This window comes from Panicum hallii, chromosome 3 (genome assembly GCF_002211085.1).
Source record: "Panicum hallii strain FIL2 chromosome 3, PHallii_v3.1, whole genome shotgun sequence".
In the NCBI taxonomy this organism is placed as follows: Eukaryota; Viridiplantae; Streptophyta; class Magnoliopsida; order Poales; family Poaceae; genus Panicum; species Panicum hallii.
Genome location: NC_038044.1, coordinates 61,131,026 through 61,154,515, shown reverse-complemented (window position 1 = coordinate 61,154,515; position 23,490 = coordinate 61,131,026). Strand labels below are relative to the sequence as shown.

Below are 23,490 nucleotides of genomic sequence, written 5' to 3'. Positions count from 1 at the left end.
TGAACGTGCACTAAGTAACTTTTGAAGCTAAGTACCTGGGATTACCAACCCCGGAAGGGAGAATGGGGCCGGATAGATTCCGGACTATTTCTAAGAGGATGACCCAACGATGTAATGCGTGGGAGGAAAAATTCTTATCAGCTGCTGGGAAGGAAACCCTGATCAAATCGGTGGCACAAGCCATCCCGGTGTACGTCATGAGCGTGTTTCTACTCCCGGCTTCTGTTCACCAGGCGCTGGAAAGGTGTATCGGGAAGTACTGGTGGGGTGAGCTTGCTGGTACTCGAAAGACACATTGGATTTCTTAGGACAAGTTTACACAAGAGGACAAGGCGGATTGGGCTTCCGTGATCTCAAGTTGTTTAATCAAGCATTGCTTGGGAGGCAGGCATGGCGACTCGTGGAGAGGCCCGATAGCTTGTGTGCGAGTGTGTTGAAAGCTATGTACTATCCAAACGGTAATCTTATCGACACAGCTTTCCCGTAGCTCAGTCCCAGACATGGAAAGCCTTGTTCACGGCTTGGAGCTTGTAAAGAGAGGCGTGTGCTGGAGAATAGGGTCAGGGGAAAGGGTTAGGATTTGGAGAGACCCTTGGATCCCTCGACCTTGGTCGCGGAGTCCTGGTGGGAAGCTTCGGCCTAATCGTTTAAAGTGGGTCGCTTAGCTTATTGATCAGAACAGGATGGAGTGGAAGGAAGGAGTCGTCAGAGAAGTTATGCGTCCCCATGACGCGGGTGCTATCCTTAATATCAGGCTGCCGACTAAAGCTGCAGAGGACTTTGCCGCATGGCACTATGAGGAGAATGAGTTATACTCGGTACATAGCGCGTACTGACTTGGGAAAGGACTAAAGGATGCAGGGGGGGTGCGGGGACAAGCGTCTGCAGCACGCCCGCACGGCAGCCCTGTATGGAAGGCGTTTTGGAAGCTGCCAATCCCCCATATAGTTCTTATTTTTGGGTGGAGGGTGTTAGAATTTATCTCCCTGGACCATCGGATCCCAACAGGCCTGATGGGCCAGCTCACCTCTGCGCCCTGATCGGGGGCGTCCCAGCTGATCTCTAGCTGGTGGGCCCCCGTCGCGCCGCGCTATAAAAGGACAGGTGGGGGCCAGCGGCTCGGATCACAAGAATCACCGGCCGCCGCCACCCCACCTACAGTTAAACCCTAGCCGATCTAGCTTGCGCGCGGTAGCGGCGGGAAGCTCCACTCCGGCCATCTTCGGCGCCCGTGCCTCGACCCCGAGTCCACGAACGCCTACGGCTCGACCACCGCGATCTCCCGCACTACACCACCATGGCGGGCACGTCTGCGTCAGCCGCCACCTTAGGGCACGAAGGTATACTTGTGCCCTTCCCCTGTCTCTCTCTCTCTCTCTCTCTTTCCCTCTCTGTTGCTCGATCAAGTCAATTGCACAGAGTATCTTCTGATCTAATCGTGCATTAGCCGATCCAAGGTTACAACATTGGTATCAGTCGCCTTAGCTAATTGCGTTGATTAGCGTTGGAAGATTAAGAGGAAAAGAACCCCAGAAAAGATCCAAGATAGATTCCCAGAGCACACCCCGTGATCCTAACCCTAACCTTAGACCACACACAGAAGAGGGGCGACGGTCAAATGAGAACTTACCTGGTCTTCCTTGCGCCGCCCACCGTCGGCGTGCGCGGGACGCTGGCGCGCCGACCAGATCCCGCGAGGCCTTGCGCCTCGCGCGGACAGAGGCCGTGCGAGCACGCCGTAAGGCCGCTCGCCGCGCCACAGATCCGGGCACCACGGTGAAGCCCCTCGACGGCCGCGCACTCACCTTGCGGTGGACGCGCGCGCCGGTGAGGGGGCTCGCCGTGGCGCCGCTCGGTCGCCGCCGGTCGCCGTGCTCTCACTCTCGCTCGGGGTGGAGAAGAAGCAGGCGTCGGGGGAAAGGGAAGGAGTGAGCTAGGGTTTTTCGGAGGCGGGACGGCGAGGGGTTTTTGTCCGCCGAGACGCGCGCGCGGCCGTCGATCGTGATCGGATGGTCGAGGTCGATCCGCGCGCTACCGGGCCTCTTTTGGCCCAGGCGGGAAGGGAAAAAGGCGGTCCGGGCCCAGGTTGTCTCGCCTGAAAGCGCGAGCACCCGCGCGGGGGTGCGCGAGGGGACGTGGGCCGGGCCTTAGCAGGCGCGCGCGCGTGAGCCCGGCTTTATGCTGGGCCTCGCGGAAGGAGTGGGCCGGCTCGGCTGTTTACAACAGAAAGCACTGTGCATCATTTTTCAATTTCCAGAAGTAATTTTCCAATAGAATTTGTTTGAATTTGATGCATTTCAAATTCAAACTTGATAGAACATTGATGCACTGCTGATACAAGATAAATTAAGACACTTTTTTGAGAGATTTACAGTTTTCCGCTGCAAAGTTTGAATAAGTTTCATATGCTACTGTTTACTTGTCTTGTAATTTAAATTTGAACCAACGGGATAATTTAAATTCTTCAAGGCAAATAGATATTTTTCTGACTTGTAATATTGTTACCCTTTGACCAACGTTAACAAGTGACAATATTGCAATTTCTAATGCATTACCTTTAATAGACATTTTCATGTATTATTTCTATTTATGCCCAACGGTATTCTAGATTTAATACAACAGAGATTATGCCTTAATTTTTCATAGATAATTTTCATGTATTAACTCTAACTCTGCCCAACGGTGTTTTAGATTTAATACACAAGGTTATTGCATATTTTAATTTATGACCAACGTCGTATTTATACATATGCAATAATTTATTTAACTTTATTTTAATGTTTTCACCACTCATGAATATTTTTTAGGAGGATTATCAATGATGATTTCCATCAGCGATATTCCTATATTAAAGGGAGACAATTACAATGAATGGTACAGAAAGCTGGACCTCTATTTCATCATGGGTGAATTGAATTGGGTCTTAGCTACACCGACTCCCACAGAGCCTGTGCCTCCTGAGAGACAGGACACAGACACAGATGCTTCTTGGAAGCAAACAGAGCTTGCTTATAAGAAAGCAAGAGCAGACTATGAGAGGCTTTATGCAAAATGGTTTCCTGCCAACAAGAAGTGCTTGGCAGTGGTAAAGAACACGATTGAGCCTGCAATTATGGGCTCCATTCCAGATTGTGCCACTATCATAGAGTATCTTGAAAAATTAAAGAACCAGTACACTGGTTCTTCAAAGACTTATGCAACCCAGTTGATTAAACAATCAGAAAGATACACTGGCGGTGGCATTAGAGAACACATTCATCGCATGGTCAACCAGAACAACAAGCTTAAGTCATTGGACCTTGCCTTCAAGGAGGATCACATTGTCCATCTGGTTTTTGCTTCGTTGCCAAAAGAATTTGACACTTTTGTTGTCAATTACAACACCCAACCACAAACTTGGGATATAGAAAAGACTATTGTGATGTGTGTTCAAGAGGAGGAAAGGATAAGGTTCACCACTGGCGGATCCTTAAACTATGTGAACAAGAAGAAGCATGCCAACTTTAAAGGACATTTTTCATCTTCTTCTTCATCCTCCTCTAAAGGAAAAAGCTCTCAACAACACAGACCTCAAGAAGGACAGGTTCTAGTTGATAAGGACCAATGCCTCTACTGCAAGGAAAAGGGACACTACAAGAAGAACTGTCACAAATATCTAAAGATGATCATGGAAAAGAGAGGTGAGAACATTATTTCTTTTGTAAATGAATCCTTGTATATAGAATATTCAAAAACCACTTGGTGGATTGATTCAGGAGCAACTGTTCATGTTGCAAATTCATTGCAGGGATTCCATTCGATGAGAACCACTTAAAGAAGCGAAAAGCAAGTTAAAGTGGCAAATGGAGCTCAGGCAGACGTTGAAGCAGTGGGAGACATTCATTTGGAACTCGATACTGGCTTCACTATAGTCCTTAGGGATGTTTTATATGTACCGTCTTTACACAGAAACTTAATTAGTGTGTCTCGCCTGGACAAAGATGGTTATTCCTGTCTGTTTGGAGATGGCAGGTGTTTGATCGAATGTAATGATACAGTTATTTCCATTGCATTCAGAAAAAATGATCTTTATTTGATATCGTTACGCGAAAGTGTCAATTCCGTATGCGATAATAATGCGAATGTATTCTCGTCTACACTCGCAAATAGAAAACGGAAAAGAACTCAAGATGCGTCGTCGAAATTATAGCACTGTCGTTTAGGCCATATTTCGAGGGGGAGAATAGAGAGATTAATTAAAAACGAAATTCTTCCTCCATTAGAGTTCTCCGACTTAGAACAATGCATTGAATGCATAAAAGGCAAATTCGTTAAGAAAATAAAGAAAAATGCTAAAAGGAGCACAGGTATATTAGAAATAATTCACGCAGATATCTGTGGTCCGTTTAATGTAAAGAGTGTGGATGGTTATGACTCGTTCATAATATTCACAGACGATTATTCCCGTTATGGATACATTTATCCAATCAAAGAAAGATCGGAGGCTTTGGATAAATTTAAAATATTCAAGGCCGAAGTAGAAAATCAACACGATTTAAAGATTAAAATCGTAAGATCCGATCGTGGAGGGGAATACTACGGTCGACATACCCAATATGGCCAAGTCCCAGGACCGTTTGTGAAGTTCCTGATGGAGCAAGGCATAGTAGCCCAGTACTCGATGCCGGGCGAACCTCAGCAGAACGGAGTGGCTGAAAGACGCAATCGTACCCTGATGGATATGGTGCGAAGCATGATCAGTTACTCTACATTGCCAGTGAGTTTATGGATGGAGGCTCTGAAAACCGCCATTCATATTCTCAATAAAATTCCAAATAAATCGGTGCCGAAAACGCCGTATGAGATGTGGACAGGTAGAGTATCCTCACTGAATCACCTGCGGGTGTGGGGGAGTCCTGCTGAAGCAAAAGTATTTAACCCGACCATTGCAAAACTAGATTCCAAAACAGTATCTTGTCATTTTATTGGCTATCTAGAAAGGTCAAAGGGTTTTCATTTCTACTGCCCAGAAAGATCTATAAAATTTGTAGAAACGAGACACGCAGTCTTCCTTGAAGATCAAATGATTCGGGGGAGCGGCACAGCAAGGAAGATTGATCTTGAGGAGAAGCGGTTGTATATACCCAATCCCGTGATTCAGGAATCTTTCTTCCCGCTGCCCGCTGTGTCTGCGCCACCAGCGCAAGTCACTGCGATGCCAACACCTGTAGTGGCTCCTTCTGTGGTAACGATGAATGAGGAAGTGGATCCTATTCATCAGGCTCCTGACGAGCCCATTGCCGCACAAGAAGAGGAGCAACAGCAGCCCCAAATAGATGAGGCACCGCAGGCTCAGCCTCATGGGAGACCTCAAAGAACAAGGAAGCGCGCTATTTCTGATGACTATAAAGTCTATAATAGCGAAGAAATTCAAATGGAGGATGATCCCACTTCATTTGAAGAAACCATGAGAAGTGAACACTCGTCGAAATGGCTTGATGCCATAGAAGATGAAATAAAATCGATGAGTACCAACAAAGTGTGGGACTTAGAGGAAATTCCTAAAGGAGCCAAAACAGTAGGCTGCAAATAGGTTTACAAAACCAAATATGACTCCCAAGGGAATATAGATAAATTTAAAGCACGACTCGTGGCAAAAAGTTACACACAAAGAGAAGGAATTGATTATAACGAGACTTTTTCACCGGTCTCATGTAAAGATTCTTTCATAATCATAATGGCTCTTATAGCCCATTATAATCTAGAATTACATCAGATGGATGTGAAGACAGCATTCCTGAACGGGGATTTAGATGAAACCGTCTACATGGCACAGCCGAAAGGTTTTGTCGTGGAAGGTAAAGAAAAATTAGGATGCCGTCTGAAGAAATCGATTTATGGGCTGAAGCAAGCTTCAAGACAGTGGTACTTGAAGTTCGATAAAACAATAAAAGAATTCGGGTTTAAAGAAAATGTCGAGGATAATTGCGTTTACGCAAAGTTCAAGAATGGGAATTATGTCTTTCTAATCCTGTATGTGGACGATATTCTACTGGCAAGTAGTGATGTCAGTCTGCTACTAGAAACGAAAAAGTTTTATCCTCGCATTTCGAGATGAAAGATCTTGGTGAAGCAAGATTCGTTCTAAGAATCGAGATTCATCGAGACAGATTGAAAGGGGTATTAGGACTGTCTCAAAAGACATATATAGAAAAGGTCCTAAAGAAATTCAACATGCATAAATGCAGTGCCTCACCTGCACCTATAGTTAAGGGCGACAAATATGGGGAATTTCAATGCCCCAAGACTCAATATGAAATCGATCAAATGAAAATGGGACCATATGCTTCTGCTGTAGGAAGCTTACAGTATGCACAAGTGTGCACACGCCCTGATATAGCTTACGTTACCGGGTTGCTTGGCAGATTCCAGAGTAATCCAGGACCAGAACACTGGAAGTTAGTAAAGAAAGTTCTGCGCTATTTGCAAGGAACAAAAGGCCTTATGTTAACATACAGAAAAACAGAATCTCTGCGTATCGTAGGATACTCAGACTCCGATTATGCAGGAGATGATAGAAAATCCACGTCTGGATATGTGTTCACCCTTGCCGGGGGAGCAATATCGTGGAAAAGTTGCAAACAAACCGTCACTACATCGTCCACAATGTATGCCGAGTTTGTTGCATGTTATGAGGCTACAGGGCAGGTGAACTGGCTAAGGAAGTTCGTACCCGGTCTGAGAATGGTTGATGATATATCTAAACCATTACAGCTGTACTGCGATAATGAGTCCGCAGTAATGTATGCTCACAACAACAAGACAAGTGGTGCTGCCAAACACATAGATATAAAGTATTATGTTGTGAAAGATAAAGTCCGAGATCAGATTATAAATCGCATATAAGCACAGTGAAAATGCTTGCGGATCCGCTAACGAAAGGCTTACCACCCAGCGTGTTTAAGGAACACGTAGCCGGCATGGGGCTAAGGGATAGCTTGTGATCTTCGGACTAAAAGGGCCCAAAAGTTTAAAGAATCCGTCTCTGAATGGAAGCGTGAATTGTAGCTGCTAAATCTATCGACAGATCATCGTGACGATGAGGCATGCTCTATACACAAATCTATGACGAAACGCGAAAAAGTAAAAGTAAAAGAATAGTACAGGGTGAGATCAAGGGGGAGACTGTTAGAATTGATCTCCCTGGACCATCGGATCCTAACGGGCCCGATGGGCCAGCTCACCTCTGCGCCCTGATCGGGGGCGTCCCAGCTGATCTCTAGCTGGTGGGCTCCCGTCGCGCCGCGCTATAAAAGGACAGGTGGGGGCCAGCGGCTCGGATCACCAGAATCACCGGCCGCCGCCACCCCACCTACAGTTAAACCCTAGCCGATCTAGCTTACGCGCGGTAGCGGCGGGAAGCTCCACTCCGGCCATCTTCGGCGCCCCAGCCTCGACCCCGAGTCCACGAACGCCTACGGCTCGACCACCGCGATCTCCCGCACTACACCACCATGGCGGGCACGTCCGCGTCAGCCGCCGCCTTAGGACACGAAGGTATACTTGTGCCCTTCCCGTGTCTCTCTCTCTCTCTCTTTCCCTCTCTGTTGCTCGATCGAATCAACTGCACAGAGTATCTTCTGATCTAATCGCGCATTAGCCGATCCAAGGTTACAACAGAGGGTAGCTAACGATGGGCTCGCCACGGAGGTTAATAAGAAATCCAGGAAGCTACAGGGTCAGGTACTTGTTCTATCTGCGGCAGGGAGGAGGAACCTACGTGCAGCCATGCGGCAGGTTTGGGAGCTGCCGAAAGAAGAGGATTTCTTACAGCTCATTCACTTGGGCTTGCCAGGCCTGATTGACAGAATTGGAACTGATATGGGGGCAAGAGTGCTGTTGTTACTTTGGAGATCATGGCAAGTATGGAATAATATTACTCATGACACGGAGAAGCTCTCCATTGTTGGTTCAGTAAGATTCCTGCAGAAGTACTGGCTGGAGTTGTGCTCGGTCAGACAGCGAGAGGAGTTCGACCCCAAAGGTAAGCATGCTGTTGTTGACTCTTTGGTTGCAGGACGCAATGGAGATTCGCTGGGAGGCCCCGGATCCGGGTCGTATCAAGGTCAATGTGGATGGCGCTTTCGACGCTCATTCTGGGGAAGGCGGCTCGGTAGTGTTCACGGCGTGGAAGTACATTGCACGGGGTGGGGATGCGGAAGAGCTGGAAGCAATGGCATGCAAGGAAGGTCTCGTGCTGGCGTCGGAATGGTGCACGGGTGGTATCGTCCTCGAGTCGGACTGCATATTCCTGAAGAATCTCTTTGGCAAGAGGAATGGAGAAAGATCATCCCTGCGTTTCATCCTGGAAGAAGCATTGGAAGCAGGACATGCAATCTCGCATTGGGAGTTTGTTCCCACGGGAAGGGAGCGCAATAGGGCCGGACATGAGCTGGTGCAGCTTGCGAAAAGAACCAAACACTCGGCGGTGTGGAGGTTCAGATCGCCTAGCTGTGTTGAGCAGATTATTGCTCATGAATATAACACTTGTTCTGAGTAATATAGCTTCCTTCTCTTAAAAAAACTATTACATTAAGTAAACTCACGCTCTAATACAACTTTTGTTTTTTCCTCCAAGTACAAGTTGTGCTTCTAGGTTTAATTACTATGGAATCATCAACATTGTAGTGAGGTTGTTTGTTGTACTAATATTTGTGAATATGTTCTGAAAACATAATATTCCAAAAATTTTCATGCTTAATTTTGGAATTAGGGAGCATATTATACTAACTTTCGGGATAGGTAAGTACATAGAAAAAATGACCGCAAAAAATAGTTAACTACATTTCATAATATTGGGTATCACATTGTCCAATGTCTACTATATTATAAAAATGAAGTTAGCACACAATTTGTAGAGTTAAAACAAAAGGTACAAATTTACTAGGCAGCCTATCTACCTAGTTTTAGTGATAACAGCCATAAAATACATCTCTAAAGGTGCATGGAAATTTGGCACAATTATTAATAAATAGATGATGACATCTCTTTACATGTAAAATCTAAGCCCAATTGAAAAACTTACATAAAGAGAAATCAATGTAAAAATAGTATCATGCAGCAAATACTAGTAATTATATATAGTTCACGGGTTTTGTTTTGTCAATGTGGAAAAAAATTCAAATTGTAACTCCGGCAAAAATGCAATTATAGCACAACCCACCATCAAGTGAGCCCGCACATTTGCATATTTCTTACATTTTCTTATTTATTAAAATTTATGTAAAACAATTAATATGTAGGTGCTCATTTGGATAACAAAGGGTTATAAAACTGGATAAATTCTATTTAGACGTCAAAGTGAATATCTCCAGCCGATTATTTATACCCTATTATCAAAATAGTCTCCCCCCCCCCCCCCCACACAGATATTTTTGTGTTTTTTATGATAACTTCAACAGCAAACCATCAAAAACCAATCTCCAAAACTAACCGTCAATAGGGAAAAGGCTTGCATCTCCTACATTAAAGGGAGAGGAGCTAAGTTTTTGGTAGTTGCAAAGAAAAAAAATAGTATCGGGGAAAAGATTGGTAGTTTGCTGGAGCTGATTTCCATCTCTAAATTTTCCCAAATGATTTTTTTTTGTATTGTGACTAATAGGAGCAAGAAGAGTTAAGAGGAAGAGGAAGGATTTTGCGACTTTGGGTCGGCACAATACAAAAGTGTATTGGGGTTTGAAGGGAGGAAAAGAGCAGCCCAACCACCCATTAGCGCCGCCAACTCGTCAGCATCTTCTTCCTCCGTAGGCCCAGCAGCCCAACCCAACACCTAGCAGCAGGAGCCGCCGCTATCGAGTCCGGGCGGACAGCCGCCCGGAAGCGCGACGGCCCGAGCGGCAAGGGCCGAAGGGGTGTGCCTGCCGGCCGCACCCAGCGAAGCCGCCAGCCAACATCGCCGCACGCCGCACTGGCCGGCGGCGCGGCAGCAGGCCCGGGCGGCTGGCCATGGCCGGCACCCGGCTGCGGCGGGAGCACTGGGCACAGGTGGCACTTCCGCATGACGGCAGTGGCAGCCTGGCAGGGCGCCAGCCGCCACGACCGGGCGGCACAGCGGCGACCGCGGGAGGGCGCTGTCGCGCAGCAAGCTGGGGCAAGCTTGCTCACAGTCCCACAGATTCTTGCCTCAACAGCACCGGCAGCCCGTGTTCGACACGGCAAAGGCAAGCTTTGTTCCGCTTCTCATTCGCAAATCGTCAGTCCTCAATTCCTCGTAGTAGACTAGAGAGTAGAGAGTATAGTATATCAATATTATGATTAACGTTTAACCTACTGCATCTAGGTCACTATATGCCTGATTTTTAGGTCACTATACCCTTGAACCAGCGTGATAGTATGATTTTCAACTCTAATTAATTACAAAACCGAAACAGAGCACTATCCAATTGTGGAAACCAGAAAATTTTGGTTTTGTTGGTTTTAAAGCTGGCTTTCCATTTGCTGAAGATTGAAAGAATTCTAATGTATAAAAAAAAATCATGAAACAATTCATTTTAAATCAGAAAAAAATATGAAACCAACACCAACTTTTTTTTATAACTGTTACATGCATATATGTTGGTCCTCTATTTGGAGTTATTTGGAAACTTTTTCCCGTTCTTTGTGTTTTATTGGTTATAGTCACGCCTATTATTCAACCAAGCGACGATACACCCGTCGCTCTGCATCTGAATCTCGCAACCCACTTGACCGGTGACACATTGACATCTGAAGCAATGCCCAGCAAGATCAAACTCATACTCTCATATCAGTCCGACTCTGATTGTCCATCATCACCTAAACTCCAAGTCCAATCCTTATTTTTCCTAATGTTATTTACTTATTGAATAATTATATTAAAAAGTCCCTCCATTATTTTTTCTGTTTTCACTTTTTGTTCAATTACCCAGCTATTTTTAAGTGATTAGGTAGCACTCTTGCATCATGGTGCCGAAAGTCTATTCTTTATATCTAGCGGTGAACAAAGTGCTTGTTAAGCAGCCGGTCGTGTTCAGTTGCACTGCATAAACTCTGCTTCTGGGGGACCATCCAGCTCCGTTTCTTCTTGCTCTGGTTATCCTTGTTCCCCCATCCCCATTATTTCAAAAAAGAAAGCAGATCCTTGTGCCCCATGCAGTAAGTTTGGGAGCTAAGCGATCCTAGTTGTTTGGGAATTTATCGCAGTCTACCACATACAATTTAATTTATTTCATATTCCCCTTGGTTAGTTTGACCATCCGGTATAGCTCTCGTCTAGCCTAGTATTGTGGCTTCAGGTGCTGCATGTCCACCGTGGCTTAGGTACCTTGTAATTCGACATGGATCGTAACATACTGCAATTCTCTTATTTATTCTTGTATCCTTTTAAGGCATTGCTATTGGATTTATTTTCGTATTTACCCCTTTTGAATTGAAATCCTAGTGATTTGTGCCGAACAATCAAAAAAGAGAGCTAAAAAAAAGAGAGACTAAGTTGGATCTAAGTTGGGAGCCAAAAAAGAGAGCTATATTTGATGCTCAAAGCTTGATGGCCTTTCGAAAAGCTGGGATATGAAAACTTATAAAACTCGCAGCTGGGGATTGTAACAAACCACACAAGAACCACTTTCAGGTGGGCTTTGGAAAACCCCCATGACTTGCAAGTGGGTTCTTGCACTTTTCTAAAAAAAAAAACTCCACAAAGACCACTAAACGTGGTGAGTGGTGCTGGCGGCTGATTCGATTTGTAAATCACAATTGATTGATATTGCTGCTCCGTCAGTCTGCCTGATCATGATGTTGTCTTCTTTTTCAGTTCGTTCCAGCAGGGAAAAGCATGCAATACGTCCTGAAAAGCAATACATCTGTCCTGAAAACCCAACTCCTCAGCCCGCCCTCTTGTCACACGCACAGCAAGCACTTCCATCCACACCAGACCTGCACAACAAGGAAGCAGATAGGTAAGAGTGGTTAAGCTTGAGAGCTCGCCGTCATGGATCTGATGACAGGGGGCATGGGCAACCTCGCCCCCAAGCTGCTACAGCTGCTTCAAGATGAGTACAAGCTGTAGAAGGGAGTCAAGGAGCAAATCCGGTCTCTCTCACTGGAGCTGGAGAGCGTCCACACCTTGCTCCGCAAGGTGGCACAAGTTCCGTGGGACCAGATCGACGAGCAGGTCAAGGTTTGGACACGGGAGGTCAGGGAGGCATCCTACGACATGGAGGATCTCCTCGACACCTTCCTCGCGCGTGTCGAGGGCCGCGAGCCCGCCGACCCGAGCAGGCTCAAACGCGCCATGAACAAGATGGGCAACCTCTTCAGCAGCACCAAGGCTCGCCGTGACATTGCTGGCGCCATCGAAGGCATCAAGAAGCAGCTCCAGGAGGTGGCTGAGCGTCATGCCAGGTACAAAGTTGACAAGGCGCTGGCCAAGCCCGCCGCAACGACGTCGACCATCAATCCTCGCCTTGCAGCTATGTACAAAGAAGTGACACAGCTCATCGGCATCAATGAATCAATGGACAAGGTCATATCCATGCTGACGTCGTCATCCCAAGAGGATGGCGTGTCCGACAACAAGATCATGAAGATGGTTTCAATTGCCGGAGTTGGAGGATTGGGCAAGACCACTCTTGCTAAAGCATCATATGACAAGATTAAATCACACTATTATTTCAAGGCATTCGTTTCAGTTGGCCGGAATCCTGACTTGGCGAAAGTTTTGAAGGACATTCTCTTTGATCTTGACAAAAAACAGTATGAGAACATCCATAACACTGGAAGAGGTGCAGATCTGCTCATCCGTGAACTCCGAGAATTCCTTGAGAACAAGAGGTACTCATCAGCCACCCGGCCCAACAGTTTACATTAAGAAGTGTTTTAATTTTCCTTTGCAGTCATACATGTTCGAGGTTTTTTTTTTTGTTTAGTTAACATATATAAGACATGTAGTCAAGTATTCTCCTACTAAACATGATTTAGCTAAACTTTCAGAATAGTAGTGCACTTAACAATTTTATCACAAGTTACTGCTCAAACATTATGAATTCAGAACTAAACTTCAATCAGTAAATACATATCTTTCCTGGAGGGTTATGAACTTGCTACTGATATTTTATCTATCATCAATTAATGGCTGGCCAGTCAGAAAGATTTCGAATCAGGACATAACTTATACCTGTTGGTGCGAACACTTTTTTATAACTATTATTTTTGAACGCTTCTTGCTTTTATAGATGTTCCAGGCAGATCTAGTAACTCATGTACCTGCACTTTAATGTGAAATAGGTATTTCCTTGTTATTCATGATATATGGGAGCCACGATCTTGGGAAATAATCAAATTGGCTCTTATTGAGAATAACTGTGGAAGTGCAATAATTACAACTACTCGTAAATTTGATGTTGCCATAGAAGCCGGTGAGGTTTACAAGCTACAACCGCTTTCATATGACAACTCCAAAAAGTTATTCTACACAAGGATATTTGGTTCTCAAGGAAAATGTCTTGATAACAAAATGGATGAGTTATCTGACAACTTTCTAAAGAAATGTGATGGTGTACCGTTAGCTATCATCACAATGGCTACTTTGTTGGTGGGTAAACCAATGGAGGAATGGTCTGTGGTGTACAGCTCTATTGGTTTTGGCCATAAAGATAACCGGCATGTAGAGAATACTAGGAGGATATTGTCTTATAGCTACTATGACCTGCCTCCTCATCTAAGGACTTGCTTATTGTACCCAAATGTGTTCCCTGAAGATTAATTAATTGAAAAAATCGTCTGATAAGTATGTGGGTAGCCGAAGGTTTTATCCATGAGAAGCAACGGGCAAGTTCATTATTTGAGATCGGAGAGGAATACTTTAATGATCTCATTAATAGAAGCATGATTCAAGGAGAGGGGTCCAAAGGTATCATGTATGGCAGCATAGTCGGTTGCCGTGTTCATGATATGATACTTGATCTTATCCGTTCTTTATCACGTGAAGAAAACTTTGTCACCATAGCAAGTAATGATGAAGGCACAGTGGACACCAACGAAAGCAAATTGTCACAAAAAAAGCATACGCAGGTTAGCCTACCAAGATAGAACCTCGTGGGAGTAGGCTAAACATGCGGGCATGCCTACAGTGAGGTCATTTGTTGCCTTTAATTGTCGTTCTGATAAGTCACTTTCACTTTTGGGCTTTAAACTTATACATGTGCTTGCTCTGGAGTTATGCGGATGTATCAAACTTGAGCATCTTGGTTATTTACTTCATTTGAGGTATCTCAGCTTAAGACGTTCAAGAATTGATGATGAGTTCTTAAAAGGAGTAGGAGCTCTAAAGTTTCTGCAAACATTAGACTTGACAAATACTACTCACACGAGACTCCGTTTGTCTACCTTGGACCATCTCACACAGTTGGTATGCCTACGTGCCACCGATTTGATAGTAGGGGCAGACTGGGTTGGGAAGCTGATGTCCCTGGAGGAGTTGGATGTGTTACTCTATGTCCATGTCCATGACAGGGATGTGAGGCAGTTTGTAAAGGAATTGGGCAGACTGAGAGAACTTAGGGTATTCAGGATGGTTCTTGGTGGGTATGATGATAGAATGGATGAGAGCATGCAGACAGATTTGGTAGAGTCTCTATGCAATCTGCAAAAGATCCAGCATCTCAGATTTATTTTCAGAATGGATGTTGATACAGCCAAGTGGGAAGCAGCGGGCTTTGTGCTCTCGCCCCATTTGCGAGTTTTGTCTATGCCCAACATCAAGTTCTCTACGCTGCCCTCTTGCATTAACCCCTCGCGTCTTCCCAACATCACTACCTTGTACCTGAATGTGGATGCTATGGATGAGCAGGACCTAGAATCCCTTGGTAGGTTGCCAGAGCTCCTTGATCTCAGCCTAACAATATACTCCACAGTAACAATAAGCAATATTGCTGGTAACGGCTACTTCCAGAAGTTGAGATGCCTCGATATGTTCAATTCAATGCTCAAGTTTCTGCCCAGCAAAGAGGACTCGAGTGTTTCACTTCATATCTCGAATGGAAGAGATGATATTCCCTTTGGTTATGAGAAGACGGATGAGCGCAGAGCAGCACCGACCGTGATGCCCAGCCTGGAAAAAATCTCATCTACAATATTTGTGTGGGCCTTCAAGGATGGCAGCTATGGCTGTGACACTCTTGGCTTGGAACATCCGCCTTCCCTTCATACAGCTCAATTCTTTATGCAGTACGATGAGTACGATGGCAAATCTGATGCGGAGGTAGACGAAGCGGAGGCTGCGCTGAGGAACGCGATTCAAGCCGTCCATCCCAAGACTCCCACCCTTGAAATCATCGGTCGCTCACGCTACAAGAATAGAAACCAGATGTTTAAGTGAAGAAGTGATGGATGAGGAAAATCTCTCACCTGTCCAAGATCAAGAGGTACAACGCTTCGTGGCTCCCATCCAGCCCTTCTGCTTGGTATAGTACTTCCTTTTATTTATTTGTCTATCTGATTAGGTTCCAAATTCTAGCAGGATCCACCGATGAAGAAGGCCAGCCACGGAGACGCAACACCAGAAATTTCAATTTGAATCATAATAGCATCGCTCAGTCATATGTGATTGTGACTCCAAGTTTTTGTAAGCTTGACAGTTCTGGATGGAATGATCTTTATGATTGCCCTCATACACAATGCACCTGCACTTTTGTACCTTATACGTAGTATGTTTTACTGATCCAGTTGCATGCATACTATGGCAGCACAGCTCATTATTGTCGGGGTCCATACTCAGCACACAGAGCTTGAGCAACACAAAGAGCTTCAGTTGATTTCGCCGTCGATCTAAAATTTCGTTCCCTAGGTGGTGGATTAGATATAGAAAACACATGATCCTTTAAATATGCCTTGTGCTGCTTTTCTCTAGAGCATTTGGAAACTGAGGATTACTTTGTGTTTTCAGGGTGTAAGCTGGTCAAATGTGGTGATGGTGGTGACAAAGAGCTATAGGAATGCTGAGGAGATAGGGAATTGTGGCAGGCGGTGGAGACGTGCAATCTGGCTATCTGCAAACTGGGAGTCATGATTTAGTAGTGCCTAAAACTTGGATGGGTGACTGTGTGACGACAGGCATGGTTTTACAGAGGATGCAGCCTCACTGCCTCACTTGATGACGGACAACGCAAGAAGAAACAGAGAGCAAAATAAATTGCGTTTTTCTGATGAAAACCGGGACTTCACATTTGGTCGTCCATCAGAATTCAAGTTGTCTACTTCATTTCGTGAATATTCAGGGTTAGTTCGGAGCTCATAATGTGACAGTAAAGGCAGCATATATAGGTCATCCCTATGAGCATAAGATAGCTTCTCTGTTAGTAATGTTTTGTTCTCTGCTTATGTACTTAGAAAAATTTATGTACTTAGAAAAAATCAAAACAACCTATAATTTGAAATGGAGAGAGTATAACCTAGAGAGTAGGATTCATTGTTGCTCTACTCCACCATGGATTCTGCCGTCACTCAGCGCAAGATTGTGAATTTGCTATGTTGCGGACGATTGCAGAGGACATCAGAGTTGTATTGTATGCGCTAGCCACTTGAATCTTCCACACGCCCATCAGCTGTCATCAGCCTTGTATATGCCTAAGCCTAACAATTCATCTCTTCCCTCTATCGGTTTCCTTCGTGCCCCCTCTGCATAGCTTTCTTTTTGTTGGGCCATGTGTGTGTAATGGGCCCAGCCCATTAGAATGTATATGTATGTATACCAATCAAACAAGGAATAGACATAGAGAGATTCCAGAGTTTTCCCCAAAATCGATAGCTCCACACTTTTCCCTCCTGACTTTGATACGCTGTTTTCTGCTTGGGCCAACATGTAGATGTAGTTGTGTGGTAATATAATCATCCAGAAACCAAGTATAGCTTTCCAAAATAGTATTGTATTCCCAAACAAGTACATGTTATCAGACAATTGTATTGTACTCACTCCATTATATTTTACAGTATAGGTCATTTTTGCTTTTCTTCTAAATACTTAGACATAACGTATATCTAGATAGAAAACTTATATATTCAGAAAAGCCAAAACAACGTCACTCTTGTTCCATTTGCATACCTTTCTTCTCTCTCGTAGGTACCTATAAGGAAACCATAACTGCAATCGCGTAGGACATTCTGTTAAGTACATTTAGTATTTGCCTTGGTAATGCTTACATCATCATTACTCCTTCCCTTTCAAAATAATGCGGTATGTTTTAGTTTTGTTATATGTCAAATTTTTGTAACTTCAATCAAGATTCTCTACATTGCCATGCAGGGCAATCAGGCACCTATTTTGTCATATTAATTATATTAGTTAATAGAAAATATTAGAAACTAAAAAAACACTCGTCCATTACAAGGTAACGTAACCTTTCCCCGGGCCCAACCCATGCTGGTCAATCATTGAACTAACGATTACTGATCGCATCTTCAAACTATCGCGATCTTGAGATCCTTTTGAAGAAAAAAAAACGGAAATGCTAAGAGATGGATGTCGGAGCGAACGAAAAAATCAAACACCTCGCTGGTTCTAGAAAGACGCGCCCCTCCCTCTCTCATCCGTTGCGCCGTCGAACCCCGTCCTCCCTGAGCGCCGCCATCCTCCTTCTCGGCTCCACCTCCTTCACTCTGTCTGCACGCCTCCGCTTCACGTGGGCGCTCTAGGGGTGGTGGTGGCGACCTCACCATCTGGACGCCGCCGTGGCGCAAGGGCGCCGAGAGGTCCACCTGCGACGGCGGCTAGGAGGAGCAGGAGGGCAGTGACGACGCGCGGCATGGCCAGCCGTGGCGCGCGGGAGTGCCGCGGCCGTGGCGTGCCGGGTCCTCTCCTTCTGAGTGTCGGTCCCACTCCACTCACCCTCCTCCAGTCCTCCTGCCGCGCCGCTGCGCCGGAGTACCTCTAGGCAGCAGCCATGGCGGGTAGCTCTGGGCGGTGGGGCAGCAGGCGGGGCGGGGCGGGGGGGGGGGGGGCCGAGCTGCCGCTCCCCCGCGCCTTCCCGTGCCCCGGTCGCCGCTCCCTCGCTATGGGCAAGCCACGCCGGCCGCCGGATGAGCGCCGGCGGCGGCCATGGTGGGCAGCTCCGGGAGGTTGCAGAGGAGGAGCGAAGGCTGCGGCAGAGGAGCACCCAGCGGTGATGTTGCAATAGGTATCTCATTATATTGCAGTAGAGATTTTAAGATGTTGCAAATGGGTACCTCATGATGTTACACTAGAGATTTTTGAATGTTGCAAGTGCTGTAGATATGTGCGAATGTTGCAATAGTCAATTTTTGGTGTTTCATCTGTTAATCTTTGATGTTGCAGTGTCTGTATTTTAATGTTTTATTGTGCTCAATCTCAAGATTTTTGTTTGGAAATGTTGCATGAAACAGTGAGAATTTTTTTCCTCGGAATTCGATGTTTACATTAAACTACTCTTTTCATATTTTTTCAATCTTGCAATCTTATCTTATAATTTTTCTATTTCAAATATTTTATTTAATGTTACAACGGAGCCCCATCCATCCGACGTCCAGCGCTAGCAGCGCTGAAATGAAAATCAGCTGCTTGTCGCAATGGAGAAGATTAGCCGCCGGTCCCAGCACTGTTCGGAAATCAGCCGATCCATCAATAGATCAACGCCACGTGTAAGAAAACTAGAGCTCGATGACGACGATGAAATAAAATGGAGGTATCTGCACCGCAGCCTAGCTAGCTAGCTAGCCAATGGCGTCTTGGCAGAGTCCGTACGCGTGCAGACGCTTCCTCCCTCACGGAATCATCGTCAACCTCTCGCTCCTTCGATGCTTAGCTGAGCTCAGGTGGCCGGCCTCTCGCTACTCCGACTTCATCGCGAGATTAAACTCTCCCATGGGCCATGGACTTCTTGATGTTGAGAGAGACGACTTCTAGATAAGATCTCTTCTGCCCCCACTCCTTCTTCCTCACCCCTTCTATCTCCTCCAGCTACGGTGCCGCGCGCGACCCCAGTGGAGTCCACTCTACGTGGCCGCAGGGAGTCCCTAGCGATCGCCAGACATGGACGCGGTGGCGAGCGGCGACGCTCCCCTACTACTCTTTGCCGTCGCCTTCGTCTCCCTGCTCGTCGCTGCTGCCGTCCTGTCCAAACGTGGTCGGTGGCGCGGCAACGTCGCGCCGAGCCCGCCGTCGCGCCCGCTGCTCGGCCACCTCCACCTGCTCGGCAAGCCGCTGCACCGCTCGCTGGCCGCGCTCGCCGCCGCGCATGGCTCCGGGGGCGGGGGCGCGGCGCCGCTCCTGTCCCTGTGCCTGGGCGCGCGGCGGGCGCTGCTGGTGTCCACGCACGGCGCGGCCGAGGAGTGCTTCACCGCGCGCGACGCCGCGCTGGCGGGCCGGCCGCGGCTGCTGGCGGGCGAGCGGCTCGGGTACGGGTACACGATGGTGGTGTGGGCGCCCCACGGCGAGCACTGGCGCGCCGTGCGCCGGTTCCTCGCCGCCGAGATCTTCTCGGCGTCCCGCCTCGCCGCGCGGGCCGCCGGCCGCCGCGCCGAGGTCGCCGCGCTCGTCGGGAGCCTGCTCCGCGGCGGCGCCGCGGTGGCGCTCCGGCCCAGGCTGTTCGAGCTGGTGCTCAACGTCATGCTGCGCGCGGTCACCGGGGAGCGCGCGCGCCGCGCCGACGTGCGCAGGTTCCAGGAGATCGTCGAGGAGACGTTCGCGGCGAGCGGCGCGCCCAGCATCGGGGACTTCTTCCCGGCGCTGCGCTGGGTGGACCGCCTGCGCGGCGTCGACGCGGCGCTGGTGCGTCTTCAGGCGACGCGCGACGCGTTCGTCGGCGGCCTCGTCGAGGACCAACGGCGAAGGCGCGACGACGACGGTAGTGGCCGAGACACGGAGAAGAAAAGCATCGTTGACGAGCTCCTGTCGCTGCAAGAAATTGATCCCGAGTATTACACTGACACTGTCATCAAAGGCATCGTCTTGGTGAGTAGTCTCTCTCCAGTCACAGTCTAAGTTCTTCGAGACACCAACATGATGTTTGCTCCATTGTAACATAATTGCAACCACCAAATGGTGATGCATCTGCAGATACTGCTCACCGCCGGGACCGACACGTCGGCGCTAACAACCGAATGGGCCATGGCGCTGCTGCTAACACACCCGGAAGCGATGCAGAAGGCGAGGGCTGAGGTAGATGCCAATGTGGGCACCGCAAGGATGGTGGAGGAGTCGGACATCACGAACCTCCCATATTTGCAATGCGTGGTCAAGGAGACCCTCCGGTTGTTTCCCGTCGCACCGATCATCCCGGCGCATGAGGCCATGGAGGATTGCACTGTCGATGGGTTCGACGTTCGCCGTGGCACGATGATCCTCGTGAATGCTTGGGCGATCCACCGGGATCCCGAACTCTGGGATGCGCCCGAGGAGTTCAGGCCCGGGAGGTTCTTGGACGCCGGCACGGTGACCGCGGTCACCGCGCCCCTGCTGCCATTTGGGCTTGGACGGAGGCGGTGTCCCGGCGAGGGGCTGGCGATGCGTCTCGTTAGCTTGACGCTGGCGGCGCTCGTGCAGTGCTTTGAGTGGGACGTTGGTGAGGACGGTGCCATTGACATGGCCGAAGGCATCGGGTTGACAATGCCCATGGCGACGCCATTGTCAGCTGTCTGCCGGCCTCGGAAGTTTGTCGAGCGCATGCTTTCTGCTTGGACATAAACATGGTGAGATGAAGAGTAAAAAGAATTTGATAATACCTAGATAATCGACTTTTGGATGAGAAGAGTGATGCCAGGCGGGCGCACCGTCACACCCGGTTTTAAGGATAAAACCGAATGCATAATGTATAACTATACGTATCAAGTTTCATACATACATACAGTGACTTCATTAGTGAATAATCAGCAATATTATCACGAAAAGAGAATTACAACGACTAAAAATACTATCAGAGTTATATAGCTTATCCTGAAAACGAAGGCTTCAAACTTTACAGGCAAACGACCGGAGGTTGCGTAGGCCTGGAACTCAGCATCATCTTCAAGAGACTTCACATCAACTTTTTCTTTTAGGCAGCAATTATAACAAGTCTGAGTATACTTATAACAAGTCTGAGTACACTTATAGTTCGTATTCAGCAAGTGTTGGAAATTATATGATATGAAGGTGAAAAGTAAGGAAAGGCTGACTAGCTTACTGCGATAAGCAATTTTAGTGGGCCATATTTTATTAGCACATTATAAGTATATACCAACCCACATGAAAAACAGAATAGATATAACAGAAGCATAACCACAACCATAAACATGGTCCACGATTTAATTCATCTTCAAGTTCAATTATCATGTGAGGATCCAAACTGCTCTTAACCGTGAGTATGGCTGATATATCAGTTTTCACTCTGCAGAGGTTGTACACTTCACCCACAATTCGTGTCTCCCAACATGCCCGAGGTAACTAGCCTCTTAAACACTTCCAAGATGAGTGGCAAGAGATTCACTACAAGGTCTTTATAAAGATTCCCTAACTTGCAATGATCCGCTAAGGTTTCAGACCGCAGTGGTCATAATCCGGACGGTACCTTAACCAGGAACCATAAAAAAAGCCTCCAAGAGGACCGGGCTATATCATAACAACACACTCCTCTCTTGCCCTTTCGGTAAGATCATCACAAGCTAGAGTTTCTAATTAGTCAAGATCAGAGCCATATAATATTGTGGTTGCACTGTTTTCCTGGGTGGTTCTCCATATTCTAATTAAAATATATGATCTTGTGGTTAACAACACAAAGAGCATGAACATGGATAAAATAGGTGTAGCATCATTATTATTGTCATCATGGTTAAAAATTATTCCCAAATCGGAACCAATTATAGCAATTACACAACATAAAAGTAAAATCCTTGTTGACAAAGAGTGATCATAAAAATTAGGCATATCCTTAATTAGAATCATCAAAATTATGACACATGCATGCATAAAGAAAAGTTGTATTTATTATGATTATTAGGATAAAAGCATGATCAAGAAACACTTGCCTTTCTTCTAAAGAATAGTTGCTCAGAGTCTTCAACTCTTGTTTTTGAAACTCTTAATCTTTAAACCTCTTGGATTGCACTTCTTCTAATGTCACATGAGCATCGGGCACGAGCACGACAAACAAACACTCCTTCTAACGTCACATGATCATGAGGCACAAGCACGACAAACAAACAAGCAAACAGAATAAATACACCAAACAAAAAGAAAAGCTTAAAAGGAGCATACTAAAGAAGAGGGCTCGTTGCTATGATCATATGATCACGCGAACGAAAGAAACGCGGAAAATGGAGCTATGATTGAAAAGAAGCAGCTATCGAAAGATTTGGGTTATAGAAGAAAACAAGATAACTATAAGCTTCATTTATTTTAATTGAAAACAAATATAAAAGATATTCAAACAAGAATATCCCTAATTATAATTAACTTATATCATATTTGCATTTATAAAAGCGAAGTAGAATTTAGTCCAATTTTATTTATAATTGTCTATGTATAAATTACACTAATTAAATAATTGATTAGAAACGAAACTGGTGAGAGCATCTAAACACGTAATTTTATGATTCGTGTTGACCTAACAAATTATAACTAAAAAATATATATTTAAGTCGGTATTAATAAAGTTAACATTAATTATGAAAATCAGAGTAAAGACTTAATTGGATTTTATTTATAAAATCTAGATGAGATAATATTATTAGAATTAAATCTATATTTAATTTTGAAATAGGAACTATAGCACAACGACACTTCTAAACTAAAGGTTAAGCTAAAAGAAAACTAACATAACAAGAACGAACGGAACGATCTAAAACACAGAAACTACGGAAGAAATAAGGTTTCAAGTTTTTGCGATTAACTGTAGATTCCAGGGGCTAGGGAAGATTCGTAGGACATAGTAAACTATGCTCGCAAATTAGGAGAAGGATAGGCTTAGATCTCACGAGCGGGCTGGGTTGTAAAGATCTAATAGATCTAGGGAGGTTTCTGCACGTTTCCATAGACTTAAACGAATCTATAAAAATTAGAGAGTTTCATAGGGACCAAAATAGAAAACCTCGGCACCTCCAGGCTGCCAGACAGGAGCTCACTGCCGGCCAAAATTCCGGCAATTTAGGGCATGAGAGAGAGCGGGGAGCTGGGGAATATAGAGAGGATGGCGAGGGATTTCCGTTTTACTGCTTACCCATGGCAGGGAGGCACCATGGCGGCGGGAATCTCGCTGGAAGAGGCGGCGGCGCAGTGCTCTGGGGCGGCGGTGCTTCTGTTTGTGGAGAGCGGGCCTGGGCGGTGCAGGAGGGAGGGTGGTGCCGGTCAGCAAGGGGCGACGCGTGGGGCGGCCTGCATAACGAAGGGCTCGGCCTTTCTTTCCCATGCGCGACAGGGGGTGCAGGTGGCCACGGCGGTGGCGGCGGGCTGTGCGGGAGCCGAGGTACGACAAGCGGGTCGTGCGGGAGGGGCCGATGCAGAGGGAG

The 23,490-nt window shown here is 46.4% G+C and overlaps 2 protein-coding genes across 5 annotated transcripts; both read left to right on the top strand.

Moving 5' to 3' along the window:
- The first annotated feature begins 11,813 nt into the window (after positions 1 to 11,813).
- LOC112888036 (putative disease resistance protein At1g50180) lies at positions 11,814 to 16,467 on the top strand. 4 transcript variants are annotated; one of them, XR_003227692.1, is made up of 5 exons: positions 11,814 to 12,828; positions 13,282 to 15,419; positions 15,515 to 15,619; positions 15,741 to 15,841; positions 15,941 to 16,467. XR_003227692.1 is itself a non-coding variant. In XM_025954369.1 (2 exons), exons 1-2 carry the CDS (start codon positions 12,212 to 12,214, stop codon positions 15,945 to 15,947), a joined length of 624 nt encoding a protein of 207 aa, XP_025810154.1. In that variant the 5' UTR covers positions 11,814 to 12,211; the 3' UTR covers positions 15,948 to 16,467. The 4 variants fall into 4 exon arrangements, 1 of the variants encoding a protein (XP_025810154.1); XR_003227693.1 differs by having other exon boundaries at positions 15,512 to 15,619; XR_003227694.1 differs by having other exon boundaries at positions 15,498 to 15,619.
- Positions 16,468 to 18,567: 2,100 nt separating this feature from the next.
- On the top strand, positions 18,568 to 20,751 carry LOC112886420 (cytochrome P450 81D11-like). The gene is made up of 2 exons (XM_025952320.1): positions 18,568 to 19,960; positions 20,066 to 20,751. The coding sequence occupies exons 1-2, from the start codon at positions 19,040 to 19,042 to the stop codon at positions 20,690 to 20,692; spliced, it is 1,548 nt and encodes a 515-aa protein (XP_025808105.1). The 5' UTR covers positions 18,568 to 19,039; the 3' UTR covers positions 20,693 to 20,751.
- The last annotated feature ends 2,739 nt before the right edge of the window (positions 20,752 to 23,490 follow it).

What these genes read in the sequence shown, in the direction of transcription:
- LOC112888036 (XM_025954369.1), top strand. Translation starts at nt 12,212, where the DNA reads ATGGAGGATCTCCTCGACACCTTCCTCGCGCGTGTCGAGGGCCGCGAG.
- LOC112886420 (XM_025952320.1), top strand. Translation starts at nt 19,040, where the DNA reads ATGGACGCGGTGGCGAGCGGCGACGCTCCCCTACTACTCTTTGCCGTC. An exon ending in TCATCAAAGGCATCGTCTTG is followed by an intron (nt 19,961 to 20,065) that starts GTGAGTAGTCTC and finishes ATGCATCTGCAG; the next exon opens with ATACTGCTCACCGCCGGGAC.